General features: G+C 53.7%; 1 protein-coding gene across 1 annotated transcript in view; it reads left to right on the top strand.

Moving 5' to 3' along the window:
* The window catches only part of MAP6 (microtubule associated protein 6), a 102,450-nt gene extending 90,028 nt beyond the window's left edge, over positions 1-12,422 (top strand). Inside the window, exon 4 of the mRNA XM_055119723.1 lies at positions 11,117-12,422. Coding sequence (XP_054975698.1) covers positions 11,117-12,278 — 1,162 coding nt within the window. The 3' untranslated portion in view covers positions 12,279-12,422. The remainder of the gene's footprint in view (positions 1-11,116) is intronic.
* The last annotated feature ends 4,524 nt before the right edge of the window (positions 12,423-16,946 follow it).

The following is a 16,946-nucleotide window of genomic DNA, read 5'->3' as shown; positions in this document are numbered from 1 at the left end:
CACACATCAGGCAACGCGTTCAGGACCTCGCTCCCCTGGGCTTGGAGCCCTAGGCTGGGGCTTCCCTTCCACTGTTTGTCCACAATTTCTGGCTTCTGGGAGCCACAGCCGGCCCAGGCAAGAGTCTGATGGAAAAATCACTGTACATTTGTTTTCCAGATGGGGGAGAAAGCATTAACATTGCACCCACTTGCCTGCTCCCGGCATATTAGGTAGAGCACACAAAATATTGGGCAGCCACTTAAACAATAGGTGAAGGAGGATGCTCTGGGTCTCCTCAATCAGTTAAGGAAGGTTTTGATCAAAACCATGGAAGGAGAGAGATGGAAAGAAAGACAGGAGAGGAACTGAAATCGAAAGAGAGGCAGAGAGGAAAAGTAAGAAGGCACGAGAAGGGCCCCACTTCAGTGAGCAGAACAAGACCCTTAGGCTCCACGCCTGCAAACTCTCAGTCTGCACAGCCTCCGCGATGCCTAAACCCTTCCACCCCTCACCGGGTCACCCCGGGATGCCTCTGGGAGCAGAGTCAGCACCGAGCCCTACTCATGGGGTCCCAGGTGCATGTGCACTGACTGTACACCAGAAGAGTATGCCCAGCCAGGGGAGATTCCTACAGTCCCACACCCTTCCTGGATCTCTCCAACTTTTGGTGTCCTCGGAAAATGGGGACACTACCATGCACCCTTCAAAGAGAGGAGTGAGCAGAAATGGCTCAGCCCTTGTGCTACAAAATCCAGGTGGGATACCCGTACAGACCACCGGAGACTCCTTCCCCTTTGTTACCCAAAGGTCTGTGCTCACGCTAATGGGCTGACTGACTCGGAGGAATCTCTGATCATCTGTGAACATGTTTGAGGCGAGCCTTGGATTCAGACCCCTTTGAAAGGGACTGAAGCCATAGCACAGCAGGTAGGGTACTTGCCTTACACACAATCAGCTGACCTGGGTACAGTGCCCTGGTACCATATCTGGTTCCCCCGAGCCTAGCCAGGTATGATCCCCACACAGCCAGGAGTGAGCCCTAAGCACTGCCAGGTATGGCTCAAAAAATCAAAACCAGATCATTCTGGATGAAGTCCAGCTGGAGACCAGAGAGATTGTACAGGGTTAAGGCTCTTGCCTTGCATGCTGTCTACCCTGGTTCTGCCAGGTGTGAGACAAACCCCCACACCCATACTCACCCCCTGAGTTCATAGTCCCAAACAATTATATTAACAATGTACATTTAACTGATTCTTACAAAAGAAAAATTTTTTTTAACTGTTTCCTCTACCTTAACATGTGGAGCAGCTATTTGCTTAAGAAGTAGAGATAAAAGGAACGTTCCAGGAGGAGGGGTGCCTGCCAGCTATCTCAATCTGACTAGAAATCCAGAGGAAGCAGGGGTATGGCTCTGGACCCCCAGGCTGGCCTTTCTCCCCTTAACCCACAGGACACTAGGGCTGGGTCTACTGAATGGGCTGCAAATAGATGGACTCTTAACTAAGCTCCACCTGTACGGCATGGGCCATAGTCTGACTGGGTCATTGCTTCCCTCCAGCAGGCCCCAGGGCCCTCTTTTTTTTTTTTTTTTTTTTGCTTTTTGGGTCACACCCAGCGATGCTCAGGGGTTACTCCTGGCTTTGCACTCAGGAATTGCTCCTGGCAGTGCTTGGGGGACCATATGGGATGCCGGGGATCGAACCCGGGTCAGCCGCGTGCAAGGCAAACGCCCTACCCGCTGTGCTATCGCTCCGGCCCCCCCAGGGCCCTCTTTGAGTCAAGTCAGAGGTAGTAGAAGAGGGGGTCTGCACACATACCTGGCTCGTTCATCTAGTCACCCAACCGAGTCAGCCAGAGTACCCACCGGCCAGCCCGGTTTTCTCGTCTGGCTACTAAATTAATGGGGTAGCTGAAAGGCACAGTCGGTGAGTCCAGAGCTAATGAATCTCAGTGCAGACATTTCAGCCTAAGTCGAGGGAGCGTCCGGTACGGACACAGAAATCACCGGCCCTGCCCCCAGCTGAGCGGCCCAAGAGTGTCTAGAGCACGCACGCGTGAGCTGTCACACCCCGCTTACGCCATCCGCAGGCTCCTCGGGCTGAGGAGCCGCTGTCCCTTCCGTGTGCCATGCTGCTTCTCATCCATCCTTCCCCGCGCACCCCACCTCCTCTCCGGCTGCCCTCTGCTTCTCCACCCGGCTAACTCATCCTGCAGGACTCCGCTCAGGGACGCTCCAGGAAGCCCTCCGCACCGCAGGCTGGGTAAGACGCCCCCCACCCCGTGCGCCTCCACCATGGAACTTAGCCCCTGTACTGTGTCACGCGCTCATGTGTGTGTGTGTGTGTGTGTGTGTATGTGTGTGTGTGTCCATCTGTCTGTCTGTCTGTCTGTCTGTCCCTCCCTCCAGGGCAGGTCCTCGCTGTGTCTTTGTGCCCTAGCTCCTGGGGAAATATCTCCCCTAGAGAGTGTCCTCACAGCAGTGGTTTTCAGCCTTCTCTATGTCTACAGAACAGCACTCGGCGCGGGCCAGTGGTTGAAAAACCACTGTTGGAAAGTGTCTGTTGAATGATCAATGAGTGTGCAAACAAATGCCATTTCTCATCTGCCTTCACACTCGCCACAAGGCTCTACTCTGCCTCTCATTGGCTCTCCCCTCCCCAAAGGGGTGGTTTTAAGATAGGTCTCAGTGGCAGCCAGCCCCCCAGCAGCCCACGGCTGGCTTCTGACGGTCACCTGGCCACTTTATTTCAACAGTCCCGACTTAATGAAATTACGGGCTCTGGCTAAAAGTGTCCTCTCTGGGGGGCTGGAGCAATAGCGCCGCAGGTAGGGCATTTGCCTTGCATGCAGCCGACCCAGGGTCAATTCCCAGCATCGCATATGGTCCTCTGAGCACCGCCAGGAGTAATTCCTGAGTGCAAAGCCAGGAGGTAATCCCTGTGCATTCCACCCCCCCCCCCAAAAAAAAAAAAAAGAAAGTCCTCTCTGGAGGCAGTGAATCCCAGCCCAGGCCAGTGCCAACTCCTAAACCTGAGCAGAGAAGCCACCTCCAGCCCACGGGGAGAAGCCTGTCACAAGAGCCCCCAGGCTGGGTGCAGGGACCCCTGCTTACTAGCTGTGTGACTTTGCCTGCACTTCTTTATGTCTCAAAGAGACCGTGATAACACAAGATCCCATCACTGCTCGCAGTCCAAGTGGTGCTGGAACGCAACATGGCAGCATTTGTTCAGCAGGGCTGAGGCGGTGCCATTCCCATCTGTTTGGTCACAGAGTTTGGGGGTTCAGGGGTGAGAGTCCTCTTCACAGGAATTCCCGCATCATGTCCCTGGGCTGTCCTTGAGGACCCAAGGAGGGTGGCCGCAAACACACTCTACAGACCAGGGGTCCTGATTGTCTGCGGCTCTGGCAGGGGCACCACAGCCCAGTTATACATGCCCGGTCCCAGGCAGTGAGGCAGCTAGAGCAGCAAGGGTGACCCACACCCAACACCAGGGGGAAGTCCTTCTCTTCCCCTTCCCCCCATCCCATGCCCTGCCCACTCCCCACCCCTGGGCACCCCAGAAATGTCCATGTGCAAATTTCATGTCTGCACTCACATGCACGGTTTCGATGGAGCCCCTCTGGGCAGCCCAAATCAATGTTTCATCAGTCACTTGAGATGCTCTTCTTAGCCCCAGCCCAGCACACAAAGGACATAAACCCTTTGCATGTTCCCAGGAGCACAGAACTAGACGGGGACCAGGCTTTCGCTGCTGGGGGCTTTCTCCCAGCACTTTCATTCGAAAAGCGACATCAGGAGCCAGAGAGATAGTCCAGGGCTTCAGGCACCCAGCATGGTCCCCCAAGCATCACTGGGTGCAGCCTTGCAGGCCCCAGCACCGGTGGGTCAGGCCTGGTTGACCCCCAGCATGGCAGGGTCCGAGCAGCACTGCGTCCCTGGCCCGGCATTGAACCACCCCCGCCCTCAGAGAAGGGTCATGGGGAGCATAATAAAGTCCTGGTAGCCCGCAGAGACAGTTACTTACGCCCTGGGCTTTGAATTATTGGTGTTAAAAAGACCAAGGATGTGCTTTAAAATATTTATTATGAAACTGGGAGCTCAGTGTTTTTCTCAGACCGAGGAAAGGGTGTTGAACAGCAAAGGCAGACTGAACAGGGGCCACTCAAGGGCAGAGTGGCAAAGTCACGCAGCTTCTAAGTGGGGAGCCAGAGGTGAGGCCAGCTTCGGGGGATGAGAACCCACCCTTCCTGCTGCTGGTGGGGGCAGCTTAGGGCCCCTGGGATGGCCAGGAACCAGAGAAACAGTCTCAGCCTACCGCAGCCTCAGCCTGCTGGACTCAGTGGCCATGGACAGCAGCCCGGGGCACGCTGCATTGGCTGCAGTCACACTTCCTGCCCCCGTCCCTGCCCGAGCCCAGAATAAAGCCTTGTGGTGGCGGCATCTTTCCGGTGGGTTCTGTCTGGGTTCTGTCTGCTTCTCCTGCACTGCCAAGTCGCTCTGGGTGTCCTCTGGTGGGCCTGGACTGGTAGACGATGCGCAGCCACACAGGTAGGGTTTGCAGGTGTGGGAGTAGACGGCAGCCTCGGGCCAGGCAGCCACCACCTCCCTCGTGGGCCTGGCATGCTGACCGAGGGAGGTAACCCTGTGTTTAGGGTGTGGGAGGACTGGGGTGAGGAGAGCAGAATGTGGGGGCCAGGGACATGGTTCCGAGAGCCGGAGCGTACCTGGCAGGCTCGAGGCCCTGGGTCCAGTTCAGCACCTCCCCTGCCCTGAGCAGGGGGCCACCTCGCCAGCTCCAAACGTTAGGTCAGCACCACCAGGCTGTGGGGCCAGGAGGGCCCCTGAGTGGCTCCCCATAAAGAGTCTATTGGGACTGATATTGGGACTGAGCACTGGACCTGCAGAGGCCAAGGAACAGCTTCCGTCTCCACTCCCAGGTAGAAATGGCCCAGGCCACGTCCAGTCAGAGCCCGGTCAGCAAGGAGGCACCTCTCCGGGTGAAGGGATGCTGCAGAGAGCTGCTGTCTTGGACAGGGAAAAAGCTGTCTGGGGCCTGTCATCCTCAGAAAAGGGGCCGAGTATCCCACATTTACTTAGTGACCATCCCTTTGTGTGTGTGTGTGTGTGTGTGTGTGTGTGTGTGTGTGTGTGTGTGTGTGTGTGGTGGTTGGGGGCCCACGCCTGGTGATCCTCAGGAGTTCTTCCTGACTCTGTACTCAGGAATCACTCCGACAGTGCTCTGGGGACCATCTGGGATGTTGGTGATTGAATCTGGGTTGGCCTTGTGCAAGGCAAGCATTTTACCAACTGTGCTACCTCCTCACACCCCACTTTATTTTTTTGGAACTAGGGATTTTCCTATTGATGCTGGAGAACTGTATGCCACACCAGGAATTGAACTGGGTTTGGCCACATGCAAGGCCCTGGCCACTGTGCTATTCCTCTGGCCCCTGCCCTGCCCTTTCTATTTTGTTTTATTTGGGTTTTGATTTTTGGGGCCACACCCAGTGGTGCTCAGGGGTTACTCCTGGCTCTGCACTCAGGAATCACTCCTGGTGGTGCTCGGGGAACTATATGGAATTCCAGGGATTGAACCCAGGTCAGCCGCGTGCAAGACAAATACCCTACCCGTGTACTATTGTTTGCGCCCCGCCTGCCCTTCCCTTCTCAGCTGCCTTCCTACCTCTGGAAAGCGGGGCTTGGCGGAGCCCTTCCTGCCTGGCTGTTTATTGGGTGCAGAATCCTCTCAGTAAACCGGAGCAGGCAGTCCAGTCCGCAGGCCAGGGAGGACGACCGGGTGGTGGTTACAGCTTGATTTGGCTGAAGTTCGGCTTTCCTCAGGACCACTGCTGGTGGTGCCCAGGCAGAATTCGGCGCCTCCGGCACTTGTGGCTTTTGTTGTCTCTGTTTCGTAGGTAGGGCTTGATGCGATGGCCTTGATGCCGTGCCCGACTAGGAGGCTGAGGGAAGCTTCTGTGTCCCCAAGGCTGAGGGACTCGCTGTGATGAGAGGGAGGGGAGACCAAGCCCTGCAGGGTCATGGAGAGCTTCTGAGGGACTGGGAGGTGGTGGGCACACAGGGATTACCCAGGGCAAAGGTTCCAGAGGAGCATGGTGGCAGGTGTGGATGCCCTGAGTCCTGGGGGTGAGGCGGGGGGACAGAGAGCCAGGTGGGAAGCAGGAGACCAGCTCCGCCTCCATGCGGAGGGCGAGGGAAGTGGGGGGCTGCAGGACAGGGCCCTTGGGAAGGCCCCTCTGACGGCTGTGAGAAGAGTGGGTTGCAGGGCCGCAGAGGTGCAGAGAGTGGCCAGCTGGGGAGGGCCCCAGGCCGGCCCAGGAGCGCTGGTCTGCCTGGGTGCAGTGCAGGCAGCGGGAGACGAGTGCCCAGGCCGACTGTGAGCTTCCGCGGGGGCCGCGGGGCGGCTGGTTAGCCGGGTGGCTGCGTCCTTGCTAAGTCTTCTCCTTCCACCTTCTTCATTCTGAGAAGTGCGAGGCGCCGGGGCTGCGGGTGGGAAGATTGCCCCGCCGTCGGGAGCCCCGGTGTAATGGGGCAAGCTGGGCAGCACCCCAGTGGGAATGTGCCCTCTGGGCCAGGGCTTCCAAGGCAGACAGGGGGAAGAGGGTGAAAGGGGCCATCCAGGAAGCAGGAACTAGGTGTTGGAGGCATGCGGCCCCATTATGGCCAGTGAAAGGAGAGAGGAGGAGGGTGGGGGCTGGCCACTCCCGGTCCTGCCTTCCTCTAGGGCATTCAGGAGTGGCCACTGGGCTTAGGCATCGAGTGTGGGGCTTCAGTAGTCCGTGGCTCTGTCCGTTACCAAGCACAATTGCTGAGGCAGTGCGCCCAAGCACCCTCCCACAGCAGGAAGGCGAGGCCAAGACATCCTGTGCCTCTGTCATCCAAGCCCTGGCATTTTTCATCGTCATCCCCATTTTACAGATGGGGAAAGTGAGGTCAGCTGTGACTGGATAATTGTCAAGAGCAGTACAAAAGGCAAGTGAGACCAGCAGGTATTTCTAGAAGGTGAAAGGAGCCCTTGTCATCTCTGTCTTGGGAATATTTGCAACTGGGTCAAAGGCTTTGGTGTGTCCCGACTGGACTGTGGACCGAGGGGGACTGGAGCCAACCGCTGTCTTCTCAGTGTCTACTTTGATCCCACCCTTTGTGTCCCTCACTCGGAGGGGGTAAGCGCAGTTTCTGTCAGTCCCATCAGGCGTGGGACCCAGGCAGGGTCAGTGAGGATGTGCGTGAAGTGTTTCTGCTCAGAGGAAGCCAACACATTTGCTTTGACTTTTAAACTGAATGAGGCTGTGGCAGGGGAGTAAGGCAGGTGAGGTGTTTCCTCACTCAGGGAGCCAGGGACCCTTGACTGACCCCTGGCACCGCATGTGGTCCACTGAGCACCACCAGAAGTGATTCATTAATAAAAGTAACAAATTATTTTAAATAGCAAAATTTAAGTTTCTTTTCAAAGAGCTTAAGGGGGTGAGGTTGAAAAATGACTAAATCCATCCCCTCCAAAACTTCAAATTATAGATCATTACACTAGAATTGAAAATAAGATGCCTTGTGATAAAAGTTTTTTCATGGTTAAAAACAAATTATATTGTCATTGTGTCTTTCAAATTAAAATTCCAAGTGATTGCTTCTCGGCCTTTTGGCTAAGGTCAAGTGTAAAATTCCAAGTGAATGATTCCATTACACATTTTATGTCAGAACTACAGAACTAATCTGTTAGATGTTCTAAATGCCAAATGATTTTAAACACCACAAATAATTTTAAACTAAACATACTGATATTTTTCCTAATATAAAACTTTTTTAAAAGCTATAATATTTTTATTAGTTTTACTAATTAATATTAATATTTTATATTATCTTTTGAACTGGAGTGATAGCACAGCAGGTAGGACATTTGCCTTGCATGCGGCTGACCCAGGTTTGATTCCTCCATCCCTCTCGGAGAGCCCGACAAGCTACCGAGAGTATCCCGCCTGCATGGCAGAGCCTAGCAAGCTACCCATGGCATATATGCCAAGAACAGTAATGACAAGTCTCACAATGGAGACATTACTGGTGCCTGCTCAAGCAAATCAATGAGAAATGGGATGACAGTGCTTCAGTGCTATATTATCTTTTTTTTTTTTGCTTTTTGGGTCACACCCAGCGATGCACAGGGGTCACTCCTGGCTCTGCACTTAGGAATTACTCCTGGTGGTGCTCGGGGGAACATATGGGATGCTGGGAATCAAACCTGGGTCAGCCGCGTGCAAGGCAAACACCCTACCCGCTGTGCTATTGCTCCAGCCCCATATCTTTTACTTATCATTTACTTATATTGATATTTTACTTATCATGTCTAATCTAAATTCCAAACCCTCTGATGATTAAAGACATGGGTAAAGGAAACACGTTTATTAGCCAAAGCCATATAGGTTTATATCACTGACACTGTATCACTATCATCCCGTTGTTCATCAATTTGCTCGAGCAGGCGCCAGTAATGTCTCCATTCGTCCTTGTCGAGTGCTAGTGTGGCGTACTAAATATGCCAAAAATAGTAACAAATGACGGTCTTCATAGGGTTATAGAGACAAGAAAATTTGGGGTAAGCTCACAGCTAGCTAGGAATGCCCACTTAGTGGGAATATGGGGCTTGGCAGTCCAGGCTGCAAGCCCCCCCTGCAAACGCTGGACCCCCACCTTGGGGCTGGCCTGCCTCTTATACTTCTGTCAATCGGGGCGCTGAGTCCCTGGCCTGTGGCCGGGACGGTCTGCAGCCAGCCTGAGGTCAGGTCTGGGCCCTGCCCACTGCTCCTGTCTCTTGTCTGGGCTCTCTCTCAGCCCATCCCTGTCGCCAGGACCCGGCAGGAGCCGTCTCGTCAAGTCCCAGCTCAAGGCCATTCTGGATTCCTGTTTTATTTCTTCTCTTGGGCCAGCGCTGGACATTAGGGGACTGTGAACCCCACCGTGAAGCCCACTGGGCGTCGCAGACAGCCGTGTCCCTCGGCCTGCGCAGCCGTGCTTCCTGCCTCCCCAGCCCCTCTAGGTCCATCATGATGCTCAGAGACATCCAGGAGGCCCCTGACAGTCAGTGTCAGTGCCCAAGGAGCACGGGTGCGAGAGACTGCACATGGCCATCAGGATTTCACTCTGGAGTCAGAGTCCAAATGGTCCCCGTAGAAGTCGAGATACTTCTAGGGAAAGAGTAAAGTGATCATAATCGTGCTTAATAACATCCTGGTGCCAGTGATCTGTGCACATGTGTTCCTGTCCTCAAAGGTTTGAGTGACTGTCATGGTACCCAGTGAATAGGTGACAAGCTAGAAGCCCAGTGACATTAATAAACATGTGAGGTCAAGCAGAGTTGCCAAGCAGAGTTCTTATTGGACCTGCTTTTTTGCTTGATTTTTTTGCTTGTTTTTTTTTTTGGGGGGGTGGGGGGACCATCACACCTGACTGTGCTCAGGGCTTACTCCTAGCTGTGAGCTCAGGGATAACTCCTAGATGGGCTCAGGAGACTATATGGGGTACTGGGCTTTGAACCCAGGGAAGCCACGTGCAAGGCTAGCACCTTCCTTACTGCACTGTCCCTCCCGCCCTGGGCCCGGCTCAGCAGTAGAATACAGACCTTGTCTGTGAGACCCTGGTTTTCCCTCCTGAGCACCACACACAGAGAGATACATGCATATTCATATACATACATATACACGTATCTCTACATATATACTACACCCATACATAGGTACACATACACATGTACTCATGTATACAGACATCTACATATATGTACTTACACACATATATATGCACACCACAGCCTACACACACACACACACACACACACACACACACAGATGGCTTGGACTGTTAAATTGCTGAGGTGGCCTTAGCTTTTCAGCTCTCTCCTTACAACTCCACAGTGTAAGAGCAATAATAGTCATCAGAGACACTGCTCCAGGCCAGGCTCCCGGGGGGTCAGCACAGGCCCAAGGGAGGGGGAGACACAGAGTCTCGAGTCCTCGTGGGGTCCCTCTCCACAACCTCTGCCACTTGGCCTTGGTGAACCTCAGTTTCTATATCTGACCAGGCAGGTGGTAAAGCCCTCCCTGCTGCCTGCATCCCGGGGCTGCCCCATGCCTCAGTGCGCTCTTGGCAGCACTGGCACAGGGTGATATGGGGTGCTGTGGGGTGCTGTGGGGTATTGCGGGGTGCTAGGGCCCACAGTACTGCCGAGGAGCTGCCGTAGCATGGAGAGCCCCAAGGTGCTGCACCTGGACGGCTCGTTGGTGTGGCCATGCTTGGGTGGCAGTGATGTCCCCCTTCTCCGCCACGTGACTGGGCTGGGGAAGGTGGGCATCCGGGAACCAAGAGAGTTTCGAGGAGCTGAGCCAGTAGCCTTGGAATAAGTGAGGACCAACCCCCGGAGTGAAATGGAGGTGAGAAGGCAGGACCACTTCACTGCCTGGATGGGGAGTCCCAGCCAGCCACCCAACAGAGATGGGTGTGGTGGTGTAGGGGTGAGGCAGCACTGGGGTGGGGGCATTGTCTGAAAGCATGTAGAAGCAGTGACCAGTCAATGGGCTTCTCATTCTCAGTGCTGCTGCTCTCACCAGGACAGTGACCAATACCTCCCCCCTGGACTGGAGGGGAGCAGAGGGGCACTTGTCTTTCCTTTCACATCCTGGGCCCTTTGCCTCTCCCCATAGCTACCTCTTACCTAGAATGTTGGTGGAGCAGAAGGATACTCGGGGGCGAGGGGGCCCAAGATCAAGGCAAGAGCAACTGAACTTGGAGGCCCATCCGAATGGTGGGTCCCAGCCACCCCGGAGGCTGGGGGAGAGGCCAGAGGAATTGGGGAGGGACACAAGGCAGCTCCAGTCCTTCTGCAGGCTCCTGGCCCTTCCCACACCCCAGGGCCGCACAGGTGATAATCAATTGGCAAGCACATGGAATGACATAGTCTGCCGCCTGCCCATGTTCCGCCCTGAGAACATGGCATCAGCTTGATTCCCAGCGCTCCAGCAAGGACCGCCTGCCCAGACCCCCCTCGGCGGAACTTTGCAAATGCTCTGTGCTCTGCCCTCCCCAGCCTGCCCTCCGCCCCGACAGTGACCCCCTCTCTCTCCTCTGCAGGAGCCGCGCGGAGCCCAAGGAGTCACGTAAGAATCGAGGTCCAGTAACCACAGAGCCGCATGTGGAGCCAGGTCCTGTGGGCCCGGCGCCTCTGAAAGATCAAAAGCCGGGGGTCCAACAACCTCCAAAGGATCAAGGCCCGCCGGCCCCCCAGCCTCCGAAAGAGCCAAGTCCTGTGGCCCCAGGACTACTGAAGGATCCAGGACCCAAAGTCCTGGCAGCGGCGAAAGAGCAAGCTCCCCCGGGCCCCGAGCCTGTCAAGCACGTGGCTCCTGGGGTCTCAGCACCCACCAGGGAGCCTCCCAAGAACCAAAGTCCCGTTGCTGCAGCAGGAATTAAGGACCAAGGTCCCATGGCCCCAGAGCCTCCCAAGAACCAAAGTCCGTCAGTTCCCGCACCCGTCAAGGATCAAGGGCCTGTGGTGCCTGGGCCCCTGCAGGATCCGAGAACCACAGTCACTGCACCTGGAAACAAGGAAGGCCCCGTGGCCCCAGAGCCTGTGAAGAATCAAGGTGGAGGAATCTTGGAGCCTCAGAAAGATCACAGTGTGGCGGGACTGGCACCCGCAAAGAGCCAGGGCCCAGGGGTCCCCACACTAGTCAGGGACCAGGGCCCCCTGGTCTCAGGACTAATCAAAGATCAGAGTCCTGTGGTCCCAGGGCTAGGCAGAGAGCAGGGTCCTATGGTCCCCACGCTAATCAAAGACCAGGGTCCTGTGGTCCCCATGCTAATCAAAGACCAGGATCCTGTGGTCCCCACGCTAATCAAAGACCCAGGCCCTGTGGTCTCCACACTAATCAAAGACCAGGATCCTGTGGTCCCCACACTAATCAAAGACCAGAGCCCTGTGATCTCAGCACTAATCAAAGATCAGAGTCCTGTAGTCCCAGCACTAGTCAGAGATCAGGGTCCTGTGGTCCCAGAGCCTCCGTGGAAACAAGGCCCTGTGGTCCCTGAGTCCATGAAGAATCAAGTTCCTGTAATTCCGGTGCCTATGAAAGGTCACGATCCTCTGGTGCCACCAGCAGCCAAGGACCAAGGTCCTGTGGTCCCTGAGCCTTTGAAGACTCCAGGTCCCCGGGGCCCTCAGCTGCCCACTGTCTCACCCCCAGTCAAGATCCCAACTGTCCCCCATTCGGAATATATCGAGGGTTCCCCTTGATGCTCACCCCCTTACATGCCGAGGAAGGCGCTGGCAGTGAAAGGGCCCCCGCCGGGGGCAGCCAAGACACATAGTTAATCTGCATGAAACACGTATTGTATAGTCTTGCTGGAATCTAATAAATTTGGTCCTTCGGGCTCAGCATTATCTGTCTTTGGCTCCATTTGTGTGTTTGTGTGTGTCTGTGAGTGTATAAGTGTGGGAGGATATGTGAGTGAATATGTATGTGAATGTGTGTATGCAATTTTGTGCGAGTGCATTGTGTGTATGTGAATGTGAGTACATATATGAGGATGTGTGTTTATGGGTGTGTGAATGTGTATGAGTGTATTGTGTATGAATATGCATGTATATGTGTGAGTGTGTGATTATGCAAATGTGAGGGTGTGTGGATGCATGGGTGCGTGAACTGTGAGTTTGTGTCAGTAAGAGAGTGTTAGTGAATGTGTGTGTACATGTGAATGTATATGTGAGAATGCACATGAATGTGTTTGTGTGTGGGTTTGTGGATGTCTGCACATAAATTGTGTGTGTTATGTGAAGGTGTGAGTATTTAGGTATAGATGTGTGTGAGAATATGTATGTGTGTGAATTGTGTGTGTGTCCCAACAAGCATATACACACAAACAGGCATGGGGGGGAGGCTGGAGCAATAGCACAGCAGGTAGGGCGTTTGCCTTGCCTGCTGCCAACCCGGTTTCGATTCCCAGTATCCCATATGGTTCCCCGAGCACCGCCAGGAGTAATTCCTGAGTGCGTGAGCCAGGAGTAAACACTGTGCATCGCCGGGTGTGACACAAAAAACAAAAACTAAAACAAAGAAAGAAAGAAAGAAAGAAAGAAAGAAAGAAAGAAAGAAAGAAAGAAAGAAAGAAAGAAAGAAAGAAAGAAAGAAAGAAAGAAAGAAAGAAAGAAAGAAAGAAAGAAAGAAAGAAGAAACAGGCATGAGGGGCAGAGACACAGCCACCCCACTCACATCAAACAATCCCATGACACCAGCTGGAGGGTGTCCAGTGGAACTCCGTTCTGAACTCCCACCTGTGGACAGCATCAGGGCACATGCTATGGGGCTCCATGCCCCAGGATCGCCCCCCGACTTATCAGAGTTGAGCTCTGATAAGCTGGTCACAAACCATGGCACCCACCCCAAATTAGGATCCCCAGTTTGCTAGAAGGACTGACAAGATTCAGGAGAGCACTGGCTGAGCATAAACAGATCCAGTGAAGGGGAGAGAGGGGCAATGCAGCAGGCCATGGGTGCCCGTGCCCTTGCTAGGCGGTGCCCCCACCGACCCTCCACCAGGACTGGGCAAAGGCAGAAGCCAGTACTTTATGTTCTGCTGTCTAAGGGAGAACCTATTTAGTATGGCTTCGTAGGTTACACACTTTGGGGGCCACCCCCCTTGTGCTCAGGGATCACTCCTGGCTCATTCGGGGGACCCTATAGGGTGCTGGTGATCAAACCAGGGCCAGTACATGAAAGGCAAGAACCTTACCTACAGTACTATCCCTTCAACTCCTGATTTTGTAACTTATTATTGTTTTTACCTGAATGTTAATACCATTACTTTTTTTTTTGGGCAGTGTTAAAATTTAAACACAGGTCTCCTGCACTCAAGACTTTAGCATTGATCTCATCCTGGCCCTATTGCCCTTCATGGAGGCAGTGGGGTGGATGGCTGGGTCCTACCCAGTGGTACCCAGGGGTGACCACTGACTCACTGGGGAACCATATGCAGTGCTGGGTCACACTGGGATTGCCCACATGCTAATCATTTTTATGGGAAAAAAATTCAGTTTCTCAGACCCAAGGATTATGAAATCACAAATAAGATAAGGGGAGAGGGACCCTGTATGTATATCAATTCTCAGGTCAGGATCCAGGAAAGGCCAGCTAAGCCCCGGGTAGGTCAGGCCCAAAGCTGCAGAAGACACAGTGCAGGGACAGGGTGGCCCGAGGAAACTGCTAGGGCTTCCCCTAGCACCTGTCAAAGGCCAGCCTCCTCAGGAAAGCCCCAGACACTCGTGAGGCTAAAGCCTGCATCTACTGACGCCCTCGGACCCAGGTCAGCTCAGCCAGGCGCCCCCCTCCTTCATGCCTGTGGCAGACTTGGCCTTGACACCCACATCATGGCATGCTCAAAGCTGGGCATCTGGGTCACTGTGCAAAAGACGCCAGCATCAATTACTGTAGCATGAAGGGCCGGAGAGATAGTACAGTGGGTAGGAACTTGCCTTGCACGCAGCTGATCCAAGTTCTATTCCCGGCACCCTATAAGGTCCCCTGAGTCCTGCCAGGAGTGATCCCTGAGTGCAGAGCCAGGACTAAGCTCTGGGTACTAAAGAAACCAAAAGCAAGAAAAAAAGTCCACAGTGCTTCATTGATTCCCGACCAGAGCTGCTCCTCCCCAGGAACATGCCAGCCTTCCTTTTATAGACACCGGTTCTTTTGATTTATTTTTGTTTATTTTATTTTGAGGGGATGGCCCTACCTGGTCATGCTCAGAGATTACTCCTAGCTCTGTGCTCATTCCTGGCAACTCCTGGTGGACCATACGTAGTGTCTCAGTTCAAAGTGGAGTCAGGGCCTGAGCAATAGCTTAGCAGGTTGGGTGTTTACCTTGCATGTGGTCGACCTGTGTTCAAATTCTGGCATCCCATGTGGTCCCCAGAGCACCATCAGGAGTAATTCCTAAGTGAAGGACCCAGGAGAAACCCCTAAGTATTTGCCCAGTGTAGCCCCAAAACAAACAAAAAAGAAAAAGAAAAAGTTTCATGCCAGGCAAATGCCTTGTCCACTACACTGTCTCCAGCCCTGATGTAGACCCCTTTATTAACCTCTCTCTCTCTCTCTCTCTCTCTCTCTCTCTCTCTCTCTCTCTCTCTGCGCGAGCGCTCGTGTGTGTGTGTGTGTGTGTGTGTGTGTGTCTGGGGGTGTCTATTTTTTCTAAATAAAACCATTTTACTTCAAATAATTTTAAAGGCTGGAGAGATAATACAGGGGTAAGGCATTCTCCTTGCACACAGTTACCTTAGTTCAATCCCCAGCACCCCTGAGGGTCCCCGCCAGGAGGGATACATCAGTGCAGAGCCAGGAGTAAGCCCTGAGAACCGGCCAGGTGTGGTCCAAAAACCAAAACAAACAAAAATACTTAATAAAGAGTTCCTTTCAAAAGAGTGCAGCTTGGTTCTTCCAGGGAAAAGATCACAGAAAGTATAGGTGACTTCCAATAGTCCAGGTTTCTGAGCCAGATTCCTATCTCACTTCCAAAAGCACTTCGGATCCCTGTCTCCAAAAGCCACATCTGCACTCTCTCTCTCTCTCTCTCTCTCTCTCTCTCTCTCTCTCTCTCTCTCTCTCTCTCTCTCTCTCTCTCTCTCTCTCTCTCTCTCTTTCCTGGTTCACAGACCCTAAGAGCTTATTGCCATATGACTTGTAAGTGTTTGGTCAAGCAAACAAGAAAAGCCACAGTGAGACTAAAGAGTATTTGAAGAAAGCTGGAGAGAGAGTACAGGACATAGGCACCTTGCACATAGCTGACCCCATTTTATTCCCAGCATTGGTTCCCTGAGTATCCCCCAGAGCAATCCCTGAGCCCAGAGCCCAGAGTAAGCCCTGAGCAACTTAGGGTATGACTTAAAAAAAAAAAAAAAGAAAGAAAGAGGGCCTGAAGCGATAGCATAGTGGATAGTTCACTCGCCTTGCACACAGCTGACCCAGGTTCAATCCCTGTTACCCTATATGGTCCCCAGAGCCCGCCAGAAGTGATTCCTGAGTGCAAAGCAAGGAGTAACCTGAGCAGTACCCGATATGGCCCCAAAATAAAAATAAACAAAATAAAACAAGCAAAAAAAAGTATATGAACACCTTCCTCCTGCTTCCCATTCTCCCTCTGACCTACACACATGTCCCCAGGACACACAGATGACACAGGTGCCTTTCTGAGATGGCGACATCCAGGATTCCAGGTAAGCACCTCTCCAGAGAGCTGCCAGCAAACCAGGTCTGGGAGTGGAGGTGTAGGGATGTGGGAGCCCCACCTGGAGGAGACTGCACCTCCCAGGGCCAGTGGGAGGGGAAAGCAAAGGACAAGCAATCCAAAGGCACTCTGGAGGCTTTTTATTATTTATCAATGTTATTTTTTTAATTTTTTAATTGAATCACCTTGAGATACACAGTTACAAAGTTGTTCACGATTGGGTTTCAGTCATACAGTGTTCCGACACCCAACACCCCACACCCCACACCGGACACCAGTGTATATTTCCCAGGCCAAAGTCCCCAGTTTCCCTCTCGCCCTCCACCCCGAGAGCACAGTGTGGAGGGCGTTTGCCTTGCCTGCGGCCGACGGGGGTTCGATCCTGAGCATCCCATATGGTCCTCCGAGAACCCTCAGGAGTGGTTCCTGAGCACAGAGTCAGGAAAAACCCCTGAGGATCGCCGGGTGTGGCCCAAAAGCAAAACAAAACAAAAACAAAGGTTGGAAAGAGAAGGGTCCAAAGGAGGCCGAGAGAGAGAGAGAAGCTGCGGGGCACCAGCGGCGCTGGGGGGTACGGCGAGGCGCATCAGCCCCGGCGGTGGCAGCTGGCTGGGTCTCCGCGAACCGGGCACCAGCGTTCCCGCCCTGGTGCCCCGCGGCGCCCGGACGCCCGGGGTAGGGCTGGGCG

This window comes from Sorex araneus, chromosome X (genome assembly GCF_027595985.1).
Source record: "Sorex araneus isolate mSorAra2 chromosome X, mSorAra2.pri, whole genome shotgun sequence".
In the NCBI taxonomy this organism is placed as follows: domain Eukaryota; kingdom Metazoa; phylum Chordata; class Mammalia; order Eulipotyphla; family Soricidae; genus Sorex; species Sorex araneus.
This window is presented reverse-complemented; position numbering and strand designations above follow the sequence as displayed.